The 19049-nt window shown below is 41.3% G+C and overlaps 2 protein-coding genes across 2 annotated transcripts; one reads left to right on the top strand and one right to left on the bottom strand.

Moving 5' to 3' along the window:
• The first annotated feature begins 277 nt into the window (after positions 1-277).
• On the top strand, positions 278-14071 carry tppp (tubulin polymerization promoting protein). The gene is made up of 5 exons (XM_083678493.1): positions 278-407; positions 6504-6584; positions 7655-7990; positions 11022-11175; positions 11552-14071. The coding sequence occupies exons 2-5, from the start codon at positions 6571-6573 to the stop codon at positions 11759-11761; spliced, it is 714 nt and encodes a 237-aa protein (XP_083534619.1). The 5' UTR covers positions 278-407; positions 6504-6570; the 3' UTR covers positions 11762-14071.
• Positions 14072-14759: 688 nt separating this feature from the next.
• On the bottom strand, positions 14760-18997 carry cep72 (centrosomal protein 72). The gene is made up of 14 exons (XM_083679609.1): positions 18919-18997; positions 18495-18622; positions 18195-18387; positions 17950-18070; positions 17579-17757; positions 17413-17462; positions 17278-17320; positions 16918-17121; positions 16645-16826; positions 16406-16499; positions 16116-16294; positions 15894-16020; positions 15617-15728; positions 14760-15000 (listed from the first exon to the last, which is right to left on the bottom strand). The coding sequence occupies exons 1-14, from the start codon at positions 18992-18994 to the stop codon at positions 14901-14903; spliced, it is 1788 nt and encodes a 595-aa protein (XP_083535735.1). The 5' UTR covers positions 18995-18997; the 3' UTR covers positions 14760-14900.
• Between the last annotated feature and the right edge of the window lie 52 nt (positions 18998-19049).

Genomic DNA, 19049 nt, shown 5'->3' with positions numbered 1-19049 from the left:
ATTGATTATTTATTCCATGCATAATGTTTCATGAATTGATTGATGGATTGATTGATGTAGCAGTAACGATGAGAACACATTGACATTTTTGTAGATAAAAAAAGAGCCACATCACATGTCAGGATAAAACAAAAACAAATATGATCCTTTATTCACCATCTTCATACCAGGAGAATACCGTTGCTGTTCAAGTGATAAAACTGACTGCAGCCAATCAGCGGGCTAGATTTCTCGTGGCATCTCTCAGGGTTTCAACTCTCCAGCAGATTCGAGCTCGTGCAGCGGGAGAACAGTGTTGCCAACGCTCAACCTCCAACACTCCAACGGTCGTCGACGCGCAATTATGATTTTGTGGAATTGACAGACAAAAGCGAGCAGAAGGTAGAGGTTGGCGATACCAGGTGAATGTATGTTATCTTTTTTATATCTCTAGCATATGCATTTATGATAAAACAAGGGTTGATCTTCAAAGTGTATTTGTTTTTATGTACGTTCAGTGACAGTCCTATTATGGTTGTCGCACGTTTGATGAAAGGGAATTTAAAAAAGGATGCACATTTCAATTTGCTTTTGTTATGCTATGTAATTGCAGATGAAGCGATTATATTGTGCATTATTTGCAGGAAGTCGCTTGGTTGTCAGATATGGTTTCGTTTTTACGTCATTTGAAAGAACTTGTTAAGCTGTGGTATTATGCAATAACCGTTGAATATCCTGGTCCTATAATGAACAATTACGTCATATTAATTACAATGCTGTAAAACATTCTAATCGACGAATTTAGCTTTCAGAAATTGGGTTATTTTCCATTGACTGGCTGTAGACGACGTATGATGGACAACAACAATGATCACGTGGACTTGTATACACTGTGGGCTTGCAACTCGCTTTTGCTTTTGTTTATGTTTATGTAACATCTCACACAGGAAACATGCTCTAGGTTTCTCCAACTCTATTGTCATGTAAAACAGGACTATTGTGTGTAGGTTAGTTTTCTATCATTTTCAGGGTAAAGTCTGGCTGCAGCCTCTCTATCAAGCTGTAGTTACATAATGTATAGCTTTTAATACAATAGTACAATGTATCCTTAGTGGATAGAATTCCCACACACGCCACGGTATTCTTTAAGAGGATGTAGCATGCATGAAACTGTCATAGCTGCCATAACTGCATCCTTCTCTAAAAGTTATCTTTCATGTACTATAAAAGAACAGGTATATTTTTCATGAAAGAATCAGTCAGTCATTATCATTTTCTGTAATGTTGTTGACATTGTCATGCCTGTTGATATGAGTGAGTCTTATTGGCCGACACTTAAAGTGGCATGATATTTGCAAATCATCTTCTAGTCAATATCTCAAACAGGATCGTATATGTAGACATTACTAAAAACACAGTATATGAAATTCAACAAAATTAAAGGCACTATGTTTTTTTCAAAGCATGTCAGTGCAGTGTTGTTTTCCCCATATGCTGTATTAGGTGCGCATGAGGAGAGGATGCAGTCATTCACTGAGTTTGCCCCAGATTTCCTCGCTCTAGGTTGCAGTGCACTGGTCCGAGAGCCACTGGCTCCTGTCATAAACACTTAACCTCAATGTGTAAATTAGTCTATGGTGTGTGTCATGAGTTAATATTCAGGGCAGGGTTTGTAATTAAAGGTTACGTTTCTGTACAAAGCAACAATGAATTTGCATAGTCTGAAAGGAGTGGAGTTTGCTTAGTACTTTTATCGACTAGATCATTGTTGGTATCAATTTGATGACTCTGTAGACACTGTATCTCTTTAGCCACACTTCACTGTCAACATTTCATGTCTTGAAATGTAAGCTCAAATCAATTGAAATGGACACTGTAGTTGCAGTTTCCATAATTTCATTTTGAGTCAAAGGTATTACACTTTATTCTACATTACTCATAGAGATCAGGTGATATACAACAGGAACAATCTGGGCTTGAGTTCAAATAGGATTCTGTCACAACACTCTCTACTTAGTGCTCTTGGATGAACAGACCTTTCTCCATCTGAGAGGCTACAGACAGGGACAGTGCTGTCATAGGGGTCATTTATCCATTGGGATGAATAATGGGCTTGCATAAGGATCCTCTCACTTTCATTACACTGCCTTATACCTTTATATGGTATATTGTTACCATCAACAATAAGCATGAGCAAATCTAGTGTCGAATATTGTTCCTGTAGCACAATGATCTCTGATAAAGCATCGGGGTGGGGAGTGGGGAGGGGGGTGGAGAGGAGTGCTTAAACTCTCAAGCCGCAGAGAGAGAGAGACAGCAGTGACTTCTGCCCTGTGGACCAGTGGTGATGTAATACACTCTGGGGTTACTGACTGGGAGGGTGGGGTGGGGGTGGGGGTGGTCCGGGGCCTCTTAATGCTGGGAGAATGGCACAATGGCAGACTGGACGTGGTTGAGGGGTTTGGTAGTGGGTAGACAGGGAATAGTTGTTGTCTGGCAGACTCAGGTCAGTGGTTAGTGATACAATGGCACTACAATGGAGGACAGGGGTATTGATTGAGAGTTAATATTTTACTACCAGACTTAGGACTCAATATGTTAGTGGTATATTCAATGGTAGACCTGGCATTGTGGTTAGCTGGCAGACTGGGGGTCATGGTGGTATAGTGGCACCCTCGTTGTTATGATTTGCTGACAGGGCCGCATTCCAAAGCAGCTGCTTGGCTGGGACACTGATCTAGATAGAGAGCAGATGGGATCACTGCATGCCCAGTCACCATGATGGCACGACGAGGGAGTGGTTAACACACACCTCTCAGACTTCACAGCTTCAGATTGGATGATGTTCTCATCATTTTCACAGCATTTCTGTTTATCACCAGTCACCAACAGCATTCACTTTGGTCAGTATTTCTGTTGTCTGTTTTTTGTCTACTGCTGACCACTCTCTTCACTTGAGAATAGATAGAATGTTCTAGGCAGCTTTGGCGTATTTTGTTCCTTTAAATAGATGGAGTTCAAAATGGGCCAATTTATAGTTAAAGCACTCATCTGTGCAATGCATCGCCAGAAGGCGAGTATATGTAAGCATGCTGTCATCCAGTCATATATTTGTCTCTTGAGATCGGGACTCAACCAAATGGCTTTCTCTTTGTAGTTGACAAATATAGGGCAACAAACAGGCCATAGAGAGCGCTCCAGTGACTGTGTCTGGCTAATACCTTTTAGATCTGTAATAGAAATAATCAGCTAAAATCCTGACCATACCAACTGTAATTTATGACAGGGTTTATGACATTTATGACATTTATTACATTATATTACATTATATTATGTATAGCCCTGTCAAATAAAGGATAGATACAAATGATTCTATTTAATCCAGTTACACTTGATCTAAGAAAATATACTTTATGGAAAGAAAGAATCATATTAACTGATTCTGTATACACAGCCGTGGACACAATGCAAGGAAAACACCCACTCAGTACCAAAATACTTTCTCTGCTTATGTTTCCCACACCATCTAGTCTTAATTGTTAACATGAGGGGTGTCCGGACTGAATTAACTCTTTCTCATTCCTCTTTTATTAACCATCTTGAACATGATGAGTCTTTGAGGAGGGTAGCTGTATAGAGGACTGGGCCACTTGAGACTTCTGACTTGAAAATGAGAGGGTGAAAAGATCCCTTTGTTCCACATTCATTTTACTGCTCTCATTAGAATACAATGGATGGCACAAAGAGCCCTATAGCAGGGATAAGGGTGTTGCAGTAAATAAAGACAGCATTTCCAAAACCCAATGTGCATACCGAGGGAAGCTATGTTTGTCTGTACATGCAGACCGTTTCAAATAAATGATAGTGAATTCAAGGGAATTCTTTCCAAAACTGGTGTGGCTGGATACAAGCTGGAGCAAGTTGTGTTAACCTTTCACATTGATCTCCTAAGGTCGGTTAGCTGTTGTACAGTAATAACTACTGTACAACTACTTGATCATCGAGATTCCTATCCATATGTGGTACAGAAAAGCTGCCAAACTCATGTCATTTTAGCTTACACTAATACAATGATTAGGCATTATTCCATGATTTGTGGGTCCAGATTGAATTCAAGTTCTTTAGGCATAGCAGGAATTTGACTACAGTACTTTGACTACAGCATGTTTATCAAGTAGATGAGCTACTTGAGTTAACTAAACCAGTGTATCTCAACCTCAGTCCTGGGCACCCAAAACACTGCACCTTTATATTGATTCCCCCACTCCAACCTACTTGATTCAGCTAATCAACAACCAATCAAGCCTTTCATACGTTGAATCATGGGGGGGTTAGAACAGGGAAACAACACAATAGTGGAGCCAAGAAACACTGAACTGAGCAACCCTGCATCTCCTCCATGTTGGCAGAGTCCTAGATGACCTATGCCACCCAGCCCTTCAGCTGCAATAGTGGCACTCTGCGATGTCACCATGTGTGTATGTGTGAAGAGAGGGGCATGGGTCAGGGTCACACAGAGCTGACACGGGCACAGTGCACAATGGGTTCCCAGTGTCCGCAGCTTTGAATGCCATGATTGATAGAGATTCATAATCGCTTGTTTTATTTGTACGAATTGACAGGCAAAGTATAATGCCCTTAGTCAGGGTCAATTTTTGGACCCTTTTAAATATCAACAGTATTTATAGAGTTTACGTTTTGGTTGATTGTAACTGTGACTAGGGTGCCTGGTGCCACCCATGTAGTACTGACTGGGGGGGGGGGATGGGGATGCAGTGAATGTAAGCAACAACTGTTGACTATAGCATGTAAAAATGAGACAGTTGAAATGTTGTAAGTTCGAGAGGAGGTTTATTTTATCTTATGGGATAAAACCTGTCCTTATTTTGGGCCTGTACAGTAGCTAGCAGAACTGCTCTTGGGAGTAAACACAACTGACAAGCTTGTGTTGGGGTGTACTTTACCATGGCAACACAGCTCCTTTGAGGCTGCTGCTGAGTGGTGTAGTTCACTATGGGAACGGCTGGAAGGTGAGCACTTATGAGTCATTATTTTTTGCTGTGGTACAGTGTAAATCAGCGGAAATATCTTTATCGACAAAGCTTTGTTGAATAACTTGTCATTAGGACTTATGACCAAGCAAAACTCTGTTTTTAACACTTTTAAAATCTTCTCTAATTCTACCATAGATAATTCAATGAGCCTTGTTACATTTGCATACGTACTTTTTGTAAAATGTTTGCATGTCTCTCATTTGGTAGAATAGAATAGCAGAAGTGCCATAGCCAGTTACTAAGAGGTGTACAGCCGCGGGTCTTGCTGTGTGTGCATATACACATGACAATGATGATGTGTTTAAAGAGGAATCCTGGTCATCAGACTGACTGAAAGCATCTGGAGAGGGAGAGGGAATCATTGTTGGAAAACAAACCCTTAACAGGAGAAGGACCTAACCCAGACTTAAAAAGGCAGTCAGATTTTATCAGTTGAATTGAAGAAATTATAGAAGTGAGGTAACACAGCTGTAGTGTGGAATGAAGTTGTGTCTGTTGATATTCCCTCCTCAGCATGTTGAAGTACTTGTTCTGTTCTTGAGATATAAATATTGTTGGCACTAAAGAATACAGTGTGTATCAATGTTTTAATCTGAAGTGTGTTACACTTTAGTATCAGATATTGTTCAGTGCTTTGAGCCAAACAGATAACGCGACACATGTTATCTCTCCGTGAGTCATTCATATCAAGACATTACATTTTAAGTAGCATGATTTATTAGGTCTCACAAGGTGACAGTGAGGGCATTGGTACTTTGCACTTTGCTTACAGACTTTGAAGAACAATGGGCTGTTACTTTTTCCACTTTCATTTTCTCTGTAAAACTCACACATACACTCACCGGCCACTTCATTAGGTACACCTGTTCAACTGCTCGTTAATGCAAATATCTAATGGTGTGGGGGATATTTTCTTGGCACACTTTGGGCCCCTTAGTACCAATTGAGCATCATTTAAACACCACAGCCTCGCTGAGTATTGTTGCTGACCATGTCCATCCCTTTATGACTACAGTGTACCCATCTTCTGATGGCTACTTCCAGCACCATGTCACAAAGCTCACATCATCTCAAACTGGTTTCTTGAACAATGAGTTCACTGTACTCCAATGGCCTCCACAGTCACCAGATCTCAATCCAATAGAGCACCTTTGGGATGTGGTGGAACGGGAAACTCGCATCATGGATGTGCAGCCGACAAATCAGCAGCAATGATGCTATCATGTCAATATGGACCAAAATCTCTGAGGAATGTTTCCAGCACCTTGTTGAATCTATGCCACAAAGAATTAAGGCAGTTCTGAAGGCAAAAGGGGGTCCAACCCGGTACTAGCAAGGTGTACCTAATAAAGTGGCCGGTGAGTGTACAGACAAAGAGTGTACAGACAAAGAGAGAGAGGGAGAAAGGAAGAGAGAGAGAAGGACAGACTGAACATGACACTGACAATGTTCATTTCATCATTTCCACAGCAAAAAGAGACGGAAAAAAACAGCTACTCCAAACAGTGTAGAGGGGGAAACAAGTTCCTGCTCCAGCATGGCGGACCCCAAGTAAGTAGTCATGTATCTCGTTAGATGCTTGTTGATGTGTTGATAGGCTGTTTTTTTTATAAACAATGTGCAATGTTTTAGAAATGTGTTTGCCACTCTATAAACAAAACATTACTGCAACCTCAACCTTAAGCAAGTCAAACACAATGGTGAGGTGCTCAAAGGAATACAGCAGTAGGTAGTGTGTGTGTGTGTGTGTGTGTGTGTGTGTGTGTGTGTGTGTGTGTGTGTGTGTGTGTGTGTGTGTGTGTGTGTGTGTGTGTGTGTGTGTGTGTGTGTCAGCCTGACAGTCCGTCTGCTGTCCTGGCACCTCGGTGCTCTGCTCTTGAATTCCTCTGAGGTCTATTAATAACGCCTACCTTTGTGCCAGAACACTTACGACATCTGCCCATTCACAGTCAGCTTCTGCACAGCAAAACACCACGGAAACCTAGCTAAGCTTGCCTCTAACACTGAGCTAACTTACAGCGAGAAAGCCAGAGCTAAAGTAACAAGCTGTGTCCAGACCCTGGGGCGAGAGACAGTGCTTTTTCACAGGATAATAAGAGGACCCAATTTATTCCCTACAGCTGTTGTTGTAGCAGGATCACAGCATTGTGGAGAAGTCAAGATGGAAATTCCCCTCTGTGTTCCAAAGCTCTTATTATGTGCTATTCCACTCCACCTATGCTAACAGTCCTTCTCAGAGAACAGTGGGCGCTGTGTCACTCTCACTGCTGTTGTTTTTTATCCACTCTGTGGTCAGTCTTGATTATTACTGCATATTTAGATAACTGTATCTCCCTCTCCCTTGCCAAACTGTGCAGCTGACTTTGAATGGGTTTCTTCAGTTGCTTTTCTCACTTGACACAGAACTGTTTTCCTTTTAGGAGTATTAGGTTCTTTGTGCATCATGACACAGTGTAGGAGCCTCTTTGTCTTCAACTGCTGTTTCCCATGACATCAGTCCTATTCAAAACTGACATACTTATCTCTTATGTCAATATAATGTTTCACATACTGTACTGTGCGTAAACAGGAAACCCCTAACCATCCTGGTTCCTCGGCTAATGCTGTTTCTCCCTTCTCAGAGAAAACATGGCAGAGTTTAAAGTCCAGACAGCCAAGCACCCCATCCCTGTCTCGTCTCCCCTGCGGCCTCCCAGCGAACAGTCCAAAGACCGAATGGCCAAGAGGCTCTCCTCTGAGTCCAACGGGACCAGCGAGGGAGGGGCGGGGGCAGCCACACCTGTGGAGGTGACAGCCCTGGAGGAGTCTTTTCGGCGCTTCGCCATTCATGCTGACACACGGGCCACAGGCAAGGAGATGCACGGCAAGAACTGGTCCAAACTGTGTAAGGACTGCGGCGTCATCGACGGCAAAACCATCACCCTCACAGATGTGGACATCGTCTTCACCAAAGTCAAGTAAGTAGTTACGATGTTGTTAATGGGGAGAGGAAAGGAACACCTCTGTCTACTCATTTTTATCTCACTTAATAAAGATGAACTGCACTCCACTGGATCAGTAGTTCCCTCACTATAAAAAGGGAGCTGGTAGAGATGGAGCAGATACAGATAGTAGCTTGTTGCATGCTGGGTTTACTTTGATTCTGTTATGATATGCTGACATGTTAATTGAATAGCCATGATCAATTTATCGTTGTTTATAGCCAATAAGATATGAATCTTCAGTTGCGCTTTACTTTGTGTTACAGAAAACAGTCTGTATTTGCTAGAAATTATTACACAGTAGTAACCAATGAATTACTTGTATGTTTCTTTTGGATTCATTATAACAATCACCCCTAGGTACCATTTGGTAGCAAGTCTGTTTAATTATTTGAAGTAGGAACCAGAAAGTACCCATTGTCATCACATGACCTAGTAACTACTAGGTACAGTAAACAGCATTGGAACAGTACCGCAAAATAATAAGATGCCACAGAAGTGACTCTGTTGTTGTATGCACAAGATACTATACTCTATCTACTATCATATTCATGAATATCCACCATGGATACTATGTTTGTATGTAAATACCAGTAGGAAAAAGCTATTCCACATTGTCAGTGCCGTAAGACCTTACAGTATATTCCCTCATCCTGTGGGGGTTGTTGTCCCTAAGTAACAAAACACAGACAGAGCAAGGGGTCAGGATGGCTCATCCTATGTCTCCTGAGGCCTGATGTAGTCATCGCCTACTGCAGGGGTTAGGTGCATTTTAATAGTACGCACTGACCTCAATAAGAATCCAGCACAGTGAACCTCTTTGGAAGGATGCACCCACTGTGCTATTGTACAGTATGTTTTTGTGCTGGATGTCACTGTTATGGTAGGCTATACAGTCATACTTGAAAGGCAAGTCCTTATTACTCCTCTACGTGCAGGTGAAGGTCCCTTTTTTCTACAAAGCATGAAGCTAAACGATGCTGTCAGTGTGATGAGAAAGGACAGGGCATTTGTGATTTTTGTTCTTGTGTATTTTTTGCACATGGTCATTTTGGGGGCTCTTTGCTCGTGCACGAAGCACCCTCTGAAGTGATTAGTTTCATGCTGGCTGAGCCCTGAGAATGAAGATGATTCTACTAGACAGCGTCAGAACAGTACGGTTGGAGCAGAGGGAGTGAGCACCACCATCCACTGCACTCTGCTGCAGGAGAGAGAAGGGAGAAATGTGGACCATTTAGGAGCTCACTTTGATTCAGTGGATTTTCCATCTCTTCAAACGGTTTCCCTGTGCCCTGTGCTGTTTGCAGTGTCAGTCACTATGTAGTGATCTTGACTCCTATTTGGGATGTGAATATGTGTTGTGTTCAGTAGAGCAGTACAGTAGAATCCTAACAAAGTGTGTGGTGTGTGTATATTTTAGAGCCAGGCTGAGGATAAGGAGTGAAAGCTGGTGGGGGAGGGGGATGTGTTTGAATCTGTTTCTGACTCCAGGCGTGAGCTGGGGAGGGCTGCCTGCCGTGCCAGAGACGCAGATCTAGCCTTTCTTTTAATCAGAGCTGGAGCTCCTCACTAGCACATAAAGAATTAAACAGCTTTATGAGCACTGTCTGATGGTAATATGGCTCAATAAATCCTCATTTATTCAGGGTGGAAATGTCTACTGTACCGCTGTGTCTCTGTGTAGCTGTATTGCTAGGAGCCAAAACATACCATAGCATAAACCATGGATTAGGTTCAACTCAGCCATAGACTAATTAATTACTGGCAACCTCTATCCTGATGGCATTCCGTGCCAGTGACTCTCCGCCTCTCTCACTGAACAGGATTTCTCTAAGCTCTAGTTTAACAGATAGAATGACAGTGGAAACATAAGAAAGTATATTAGTAGGGGTTAAGGAGAGATATGGATACACCTTAATCTTGAAATCGAAAGCCTACCAGTTGGCTAACCATAGTCTTTTTTTCTGATTTGTCAGAACCACTCCCACCACTGATATGTTTATTTTATATCACTGATCCCTTCGCACGCTCCTGAAAGGGTAATTTAGAGGGGTCGATTTCCAGAAGAGACAGAGCCGTCCTCTTCAGACAGAATGCGCCAGCTGGAAGTCCAATTTCCCATCTGACATTAGACAGCATGGAACAGGCACAGAGGAATGGAGCTCTCAAGTGTTCAACACTGAAGGATCGCCCAAACAAAACCGGTCACTGAAGGAGTCAAATTAATAATAAACCCAAACAGCCCTGTTTACTGTAGCTTGTTGCTATGACAGCAGGTTACCATGGGAGACTGTAGCCTTTACAGACTGTTGTTTAGGTGATTTGTCACCACAGCAATGGTTGTTTGTGTTTGTGTTACTATGCACTTTTGAACATGGACATGAAATGCTTCACAGTCGGATTAAACAACCTTATGTGTCTTTGAGGGGTGAAACACCTTAGACTGTTAAGGATTGTCAGTAGAGAGCTGAATATGAACCAGAAGAAAATTATAAACTATAGTCAGGAAGTGCCTCATACACACAAATACATCATCAGGCATTCTGTGCAGTTTAGGAACTGGTATATGTAGTGTGGGAAATTGTGATGATGTTTTTCTCTAAATAATTTACAAAGTTACCTAGAGGTTATAGCTTGTGCCACTAGAGAATAGGCAAGGTTTTAAATCTCACCAGTGACTAAAGTGTCCTCTAAGCTAGTGAAGTGACTCAAGACAGTGAGTGTTGTCATTCTGTATACCATTTCACCTAAAATCTGACATGTTAATAGTGTCACACATTGCTTTGTATACAATGCGGTCAGTTCTCCTTTCAAACTCTCAAACTATGATGGGGGTCATCAAATGAGACTCATTAACAAACTACAAGTGTGTGCCAAATCATGTTTATTATGTTACATGGAGACACAGGTCAATGTTAACAGAGACATTCTCTGTCAGAGTTTCACATACACTACTGTGACATCTGTTTTTATATCCTAAGAGGTTTTGGTTACTTTTACTTTTCAGGAAGAAAAGCGTTCGTACCATTACATTTGACGAGTTCAAGGCAGCACTTGGAGAGCTGGCCAGGAAGCGATTCAAAGAGAAAACTGGAGAGGAGGCAGAGGGGGAGGTCTTCAAGATGATTGAGGGGAAATCACCTATCATTAAAGGAGTCACGGTATGTCCAGTGCAGCACAATCATGAGACCTATTAAAGAGTAACTATAGCGAAAAAACTACTTTTCCTGTTGAAAACAGTCTATGTAGAATCTGTAGTAGTCATATACTGTACATAAATGCTACCCCCAAAATGGACTAAAAAATTTACAAACTATAACTTTGGTATTTTCATTATTTTCATGTTCAGTTTAAATCAAGTCAGTCCGAGAACAGACTCGTGATTTGAGGAGAGTCAAGACGCCTCTCCTTTGCCTGACAATAGATCGTAAATAATGTGCTAGAAACCAATTCAATGTATATATCCTCTCATACTTCATAAAACAAGTGATTGGCGGTAGATGAACCTCAAATGTATTCCTGTTTTCATCCCCATAGAGAGCAGTGGCTTCTCCGACAGTGTCCCGTCTCACGGACACCACCAAGTTCACAGGGTCTCATAAGCAGCGCTTTGACCAGAGTGGCCGTGGGAAGGGTAAAGCAGGGCGTGTGGAGATGGTGGACACATCTGGATATGTCTCAGGATACAAACACGCTGGATCATATGAGAAGAAAGTCACCAAACCCCCTCAACCCAAGCCAGTGTGAGGTGGATGGAAACGATAGAACAAAACATTCAACCAACTACTAGGATAATAATTTTCAAAAAAAGAAAAAAAAAACTCCATGAAAGCACAAACAGATAGGATTTCATATTTTCCCACTCAACTAATGTTTTTTATTTGTGTGTGTGAGATGTTTTGAGTTCCTCTCTTTCTGTGACATGTGAGAACTGGAAAACTGTTTACATTACTATTTTTACAAAGACATCACCAGCTGGTACATTCCTAATAGATAGCGAGCTACTGCCAAACATTAAAATGAACCAACAAGAGACATGTCTATGTTATTAATTTAGACACCTCACTATTGTTATGATAGGGCCTTATAAGCATTATGAACAACATGATGCCAATACAAACAAAAGAGGGAAAAAAAACTTTGACAAATTGTTAACATTGCACTTTGCTATGGATATAGCCTTTCTTTTCCCATATTTAGTTGAAGAAAAGCGTTCTTGATTTAACACTCTTTTCTAGGTTTAATGTTTATTGGCGTACACTGGTGAAGTAGATGTACTGGTAGTTTGTTTCTTTAGACCAAGATTGATAATTCCATCTTCAAAATCAACTTTCTCCTTTCCCTTTGGTCGATGAAGTCTGCTGTATGGTTCTTACTCTAATGTGCTGTTTATGGTCCTTATTTCATAATAGTTTACACATAATACATAGTTTGCCTTCAACTGTTTTTAAAAATCTAAACCATGCATTAGGATAATCTTCTAAATAAGTATTTTCTCTTCCTGTCTTAGATAATTAGATAATATGAATGATACGATTGTTTTAGTTCTACTGTCAGATGTTGAATTTGTTTCCTATGTGTCTAAACTTCCCTTTCGTGTGCATCTTGCTTTTATAACTCTTATGTCAAGTTATATTGGTACTGTACCTTCTGTATTTTTGCAACATACTGTAACAAGGATACTGTTCTGATGTTTATATCCTTAGGCCACATTTGATCTGGTTTGTTCTAACAGCCTGATACATTTTTTTACATTCAAAATATCAAATACAAAATTCGGTCCGTGACCCTGAAATTACCTTTAATAGTTCTAACACACCATTATGATAATGCTCAACTGTTAAAGAACACTATGTTGGTCATATTAGCCGGATCTCTTACTGCAATTTAAAGAGATACGCTGGGTTGTTCAAGATTGTATTTTTAATATTTTACTGATATTGCTATGTCATCAGATTTATATAGTTCTAATATATTGGTGGTAAGATTGTGTATATTTCTAAATCTAGGGCCGCATGGCTTGATTTAAAACACTGGCTGCATTTATGTTTTTCTGTATATTGCTGTGCATGAAGTAGCTAGATATGATTCTGCAGTATCAAATTACATAGAGTACATATATTAGGAAACATATTTTAGATGTCTCATTGGAACTCCTTGGTTTGGTAATGGCTTGCTGTACTTCTTAAGTAGACTAGACAGAAGATGCTTTTCAAACAAACATCTATGCTTTCAGAAAAGCCAATGCATGGGTATAGAGAGTTGTTTACTAATGTGGCAACACTATTAAAGGGACATCAGTGGCCAAGGAGTTGGGTAACATTATCAATGAACTAACCTTTCAATAGTATTTATCCCCAATGAAACAAAATCAATGCCAGAAATTATAATTGTGTGAAATCAATGCATATTAAACTATTACGTTGTTTACATTACAAAGGATAAAATACAGATATGCACTACTACTCTATGGTGTAAATAGGACAACGAGTGACGACATCAGTATTGCTTGTTGCCCTTGAACTCTGTTTTGTATGTCTCTGAAGAAGTTTTAGCATACCTTTTAGTAGTAACACTGTTATTCTTAATGAAACTTTCTATGGCACAAATTCAACTGAATATAAAAGCAGGGTTAAATATTACTGTAATACCTTTATATGGATATACTGTATGAGGGAAAAGGGAATGGCTAAAGAAGTATACTTTTGTAGGACATCTATTTTTCAAGCATAGTGACATACTGTTCCTTTCATACTCATCACTCCTGTACGTGTAGCTTCTGCTGAAGAAGACTCATGCATTGAGATCAAACCTGCATACAATAGTGTCCTAGTTGCTTTAGTAATCTCCAGTATGAATTGTCTTGTGTGCTTTATGCCAAATACTGTGCACCTTTCGTGTGGAGGAACAATATTGTCTTATTTTTCAAAATAACCTTTTAATGTACTATTGTGCCCTGGTGCATGCTATGTGTTTATGTTCCTGTTCTTAAGACATTTAATGTGTGTTCATGATTTGTAGCATTATTGAAAATAAAATCTCCCCTGGAGAACCACAGATCTGTTTCCAATTTCCTCTCCTGATCTGATCTCTTATTCAGGGGTTGTTATGTGTTATTACATCTCATTTAGCTAGATGTTTTATATTACTATGGATGCTAAGGGTAGAGTGTTAGGGTTAGGGTTACAGCTCATACTGTACTGTGCCAGTACAGTATATGACCATACTCACTGAGCTTATGTCTAAAGGAGAGAGTGTGTGTGTGTGTGTGTGTGTGTGTGTGAACATGTCTTTGTGTATGTGCATCTCTTTAACCCTGAGGCAGAAGTGTAGAAACAAGGTCAGGGTGCAGCTGGGATCTAGACACATTCATTCCAGCATGGTATATGAGGCAGATAAAGACGTGAACTCCATGGAGGCTAGAGAGCTGGGGTGGGGAGACACAATCTTGACCCTGATCCAGGAAAGACATACTGGCCCTCTCTTCATTAACATGTCATTGACCATACATATTTTCCTAGCAAGCCTGGCTTACCAACAAACAGCATTGTTTTACTCAGAAGCCCTCCCCACTTATACTTTAATAAACAAGACTCACAGAGCAGAAACAGCTTTAATACAATAAATACCTAATTCTAGGGGCCTTTGAACTAAATAAATATAAAACTTCAATGAACAATGACCTGTGGATACAGTGAGCATGATGAGATTGGTTTAACAGCAGTAGTAGTTCAAAAATGTCAGTTAAAAAGAGAAAGAGTTCCTAGTTGACATCCTCAACATCACACCCAATTAATCAAAATAAATGTTTGTAATTGTGAACACCGGCAACTGAGAACAGTTCTCAGAGTCTGATGCTGATGTTGCTGATCTTGGCCATGTTGTTCTAGTCCAGAAATGCAGCTCCTGTCCCTACTCCTGCTCTGTGACGTCCCCAAGTCCCCTCCAGTTCACCCAGCAAACGTTCATTAGTGGCCACCAGTGACCTGCAACACAAATAAAGCAGAAATTAAAAGCTCAAGCATACTATTCATCCACGGTAATACCAGAATGAGGAGCCTGTCAACTGAGGTACTGTAGTAGGATTATTAACATTTAATCAGAGTATTTATTTTGAACTAAGACTTGGATGTGAGTCAGAAGAGGCAGTATGGTCAGAAACACATCGTAGTTTAACCAATTATTGAATATAAAACAGTAGAAAAATTTGGCTTGGCATATTTGGATGGCTCCGCCCTTTTGAGAGTTCCCTGCCTGAGAGTTATAAACGACCATAACACATACATCTATCATGGCAGGGAGCCCATACATCTATGAACCCCCCCCCCCCCCCCCGATAGACAGACTGAGCAGAACTAAACCAGGTGGAGGCTGGGGGTGGTGGTGGGAACAAAAACAATACAACACTCTTGTGCACGTAATGACCAACAGTACCAGCAACAATATTGTAGGCTACAGAGAGGTGTGTAGACTAACCATTTAAACAGGCCACCATAACACCACAACTCGACATACAACCTCTGTTCTGTCCAGTCTTAGAGTGTCCTGAACTAAGCTGAGCGGTCGTTTTATTCTCCTCAGGCGGTCGTACAGTCTTATTACCTGTGGCTGTCTTGCAGCATATCTGCTAGGTCCTTCATTCCCTCCCCCTCCTGGACCTTCTTTCTCAGCTCAGCTACCTCCCTCCTGAGCTCATCCACTTCTATCTGTTTCTCTGAGAGGAAACAGCAACACAAATCCATTATGACTCATCAACGAAAATAATCATAACAGTCTCAAATCAATGTCCGACACATAGATGAATACTGACTTAAATGTTTGGGTTATCCACTTCGTATTCAACTAGGGATGTCAAAACACACCACTTTTCTTTACTCACCATTTATCTCAGTGTTGGGTGAACTTTTCACCACAGAATTGAGATATTGTTGTTCTAATTTGATCAGCCGCTTTTGTAGAGAGACATTCTCCTCCAGTACAACCCTCAGCTGCTCATTCAAGTTGCCCTGTAATCAATTATTTGATGGAGCGGAAAGAGAAATTAGGGATCATTTCATAAATTAATGACCACAGCGAGCATGGAAAGGCTCTGACAACTCACAACAGAGCCGTGTGCCTCCTCCAGCTGTGCAGAGAGACTTCGGATCTCAGTTTCATGCTCTTGTTCTCGTGTTTCTGCTTGCTCCTTCAGTTCGTCAACATCTCCTCTCAAGGTCCTGACCTCAGCTTCGCGACTGGAGACGTCTTGTTCCATCATAGAGAGGATCTGAACTGTTTGGGCTGGGGATAGATAGGTAGTGAAAAATACATCATAAAAATGACTGGTGAGAGGATGTGGATAGAGGTCAATGGTCAAGTAAAACACTCCATATGCAGGGCTCATACACTCACACAGGAAGTTGTTATCATGCTGAGGTGACCTCTGTTCTGTCCAGTGTTTGTCCACAAGGCTGAGGAGCATCTCCAGTGGTTTTCTATAGCTTCCCTATGAGACAGATTTGTTCAAATTACAAAAAACTCAATCAGTCAGGGTAAGCCAATAAAGCCAATAGCAGCATTTGTCAGGGACTTTAAGTGAATTTGATAAACTGCAGGGTAGACCAAGTTGTTTGTCTCGTGAGATTTTTCACCCTCTGTTGCTTAGCATCCTTCTGTGGTGAGGTGGAGCCCCCTGTTGTTTCCTGAGTGCTATGGTAGGAGAGCCTGGGAGGATGCAGGATGGGGTTTGAAGCATCTGAAAGATTTAGACCCGGACTTCTTGGACTGGGAGGGCGGATCTTCATTAAAGATGAACTAGGCTGGTCTTCTTGATCTAAAGGATGAAAATGACAGACGTACAGTACGTGAAAGACATAGTCATATTAAAGTAGGGATTCTGTCTTGTGTGGAAGTAATGGCCTCACCAGGGTGAGGGGTGAACTGGCCCTTTGCTGGGACTCTTGGATGAATGGGGAGTCTCTGCTGCTTCTCTCCTCCAGAGCCAGGGCTGTGTTTCTCCACACAGGGGTCAAAGGTCACCCTCGGCCCCTCAGTCAGTTTCAGCAAGGAAGAACTTCTCCTACGAGGTGCTTCTCTCAACCGTGGAACATTGGACTGGGTATGACGAGCTGGTCAGTCACAGAAGACAAGATACAAAATGTATTATTTAAAATGAATGAACACCGTTAGGGTTCCTACATTGACAGTCAGTGCATATCATGCGGTCTCCTTTTCAGGTGGGTATATGGAATGAACTATTCTGTGATAAAACAGCACATACTCACCATCTTTGGTTTGGGAATAACTGAGGATAGATTTAGCCGATTCCTAAACAACAAATAGACAGCTCTACTCACATATGGTGTTCCATTAGCATTTCCAATTATTGTGGAATACCCTCAACATAAGCAACATCTCACCTTATTTTGAGTGGAGCTCTCTGAATTGTAATCATTCTTCAAATCTCCCTCTGTGTTTGTAAGTGAAAAGACAGCAATTGAACTGATATTTCAATGCCAATATAGGACAAATACATCATATTTTGACTGGAGAGATAGAGGTACCTTGAATTGCTGTAAACCATACCTTGTAAATGATACAGCTGTGATTCTAGCTCCTTGTGGAGGGAGCCAGTGAGTGTTTGAGGTTCACTTTGGCCCCAGTTGCTCTTGGCTACAAAGTTCAACACAACCTCATCACTGTCCTCCAGGATAGAGAGCTTCCTCGTCAACCGATTAACTGAGGCCATTCTCAGTTCACTGCTCCTGCAAGCCACAAAAAACAACATATCATATCACTTAATTGCCAAAATGACTTTCATTTGTTTAATACATGATGCATCTGTTTTCAGTTTGTTTGCCATACAATAGTAGTAGTCCTACAGGTAAGAGGCTTGCAGTGCAAGCAATGAAGTACTGACATCCAGTCTTAGTCATGTATTTGAGCAGCATTTGTACCTTTGGTCACTGTCAGTTATATCTGTCAGTGAAGAGCTCATCTGCTGGGGCACAGGTGTAGATTGTGAAGATAAATGCATGATGGCAGCTTTCCTCTCACTGTCCCTAACTGGACAGTCATCTAGATAAAACACATTGAGAAAATAGAAGAAAACTGTCAGACTAACAAGGTGTTAAAGAAGCAAGTTGATGATGATAGCTTTCAACCGACTTATATACAGACAATATGGCAATAGAGTTAGTACCAAGCTTGCGCAGGTTGGACAGTGCATGCACCAAGTGCAGGCGGTAGTGTGGATCTCTTTTAGCCAGGGGGTTGAGCCTCAGGTCCAGCTCTCTCAAAGCTGTCAGCTTGCAGAGCACTTTGACTTCCTGAATGGAGGGTATGCTGTTGTAGTACAGGTTCAGTCTCTCCAGCTTCTTCAAGTGTTGAACCCCCTTAGGAAGGATAAACAAAAACATAATGTCATGTGACAGACATCATCAAATAGCCAAGATTAGATCTGTCTGTTGTTAGCTAGGTGACACATATATTGTGAACTCACCTCGACAGAGACGAGGGCATTACAAGAGAGATCCAGCGTCTTCAAGCGGACAAAGTTCTTCAATGAGATTCCCAGATGTCTAATTTTCTCCTTGTACGTCCCTGGGAGGCTCAGTGATCTGACATCCGCTGTGAATAGTATAGTCAGTATTAGTTGATAGCCAAAGTCGCCTCTACAGGCTCATGTATATCTGGCATAGACAGGGACATAGATACATGTCAGATATACAGAAGCCTAGACTCTAGGCTAGAGGCGACTTTGGCTATGTTGTTGGTAACCTAGCTACATATACAGTGCAAGCTACATACATTAGGTAGCAAACATTAGCATATCTGTTGTTTTTCTCTTTACAACAGCATCAATTGCAATCAAAACGACCAAGTTACACCCTAACAGATAACTGTGTTACTGTCTACAATATTACCAAGACACTGGTGATTGAGATCTAGCCTCTCCCGTATCCATTGCTCTGTAATTGTTGTCAAGTACTCCACCGCCATATTTTTCGAAATTCACCGACAGCTCTGCGAGCATGCGCACCTCCCCAACGCTGCT

The sequence above is a fragment of the Argentina silus genome (assembly GCF_951799395.1).
Source record: "Argentina silus genome assembly, chromosome: 10".
NCBI lineage: Eukaryota > Metazoa > Chordata > Actinopteri > Argentiniformes > Argentinidae > Argentina > Argentina silus.
This window is presented reverse-complemented; position numbering and strand designations above follow the sequence as displayed.

What these genes read in the sequence shown, in the direction of transcription:
- cep72 (XM_083679609.1), bottom strand. Translation starts at nt 18,994, where the DNA reads ATGGCGGTGGAGTACTTGACAACAATTACAGAGCAATGGATACGGGAG. An exon ending in ATGCCCTCGTCTCTGTCGAG is followed by an intron (nt 18,388 to 18,494) that starts GTGAGTTCACAA and finishes ATCCTTCCTAAG; the next exon opens with GGGGTTCAACACTTGAAGAA. An exon ending in TTATTCCCAAACCAAAGATG is followed by an intron (nt 17,122 to 17,277) that starts GTGAGTATGTGC and finishes GTGACTGACCAG; the next exon opens with CTCGTCATACCCAGTCCAAT.
- tppp (XM_083678493.1), top strand. An exon ending in ATCGTCTTCACCAAAGTCAA is followed by an intron (nt 7,991 to 11,021) that starts GTAAGTAGTTAC and finishes TTTACTTTTCAG; the next exon opens with GAAGAAAAGCGTTCGTACCA. An exon ending in CTATCATTAAAGGAGTCACG is followed by an intron (nt 11,176 to 11,551) that starts GTATGTCCAGTG and finishes TCATCCCCATAG; the next exon opens with AGAGCAGTGGCTTCTCCGAC.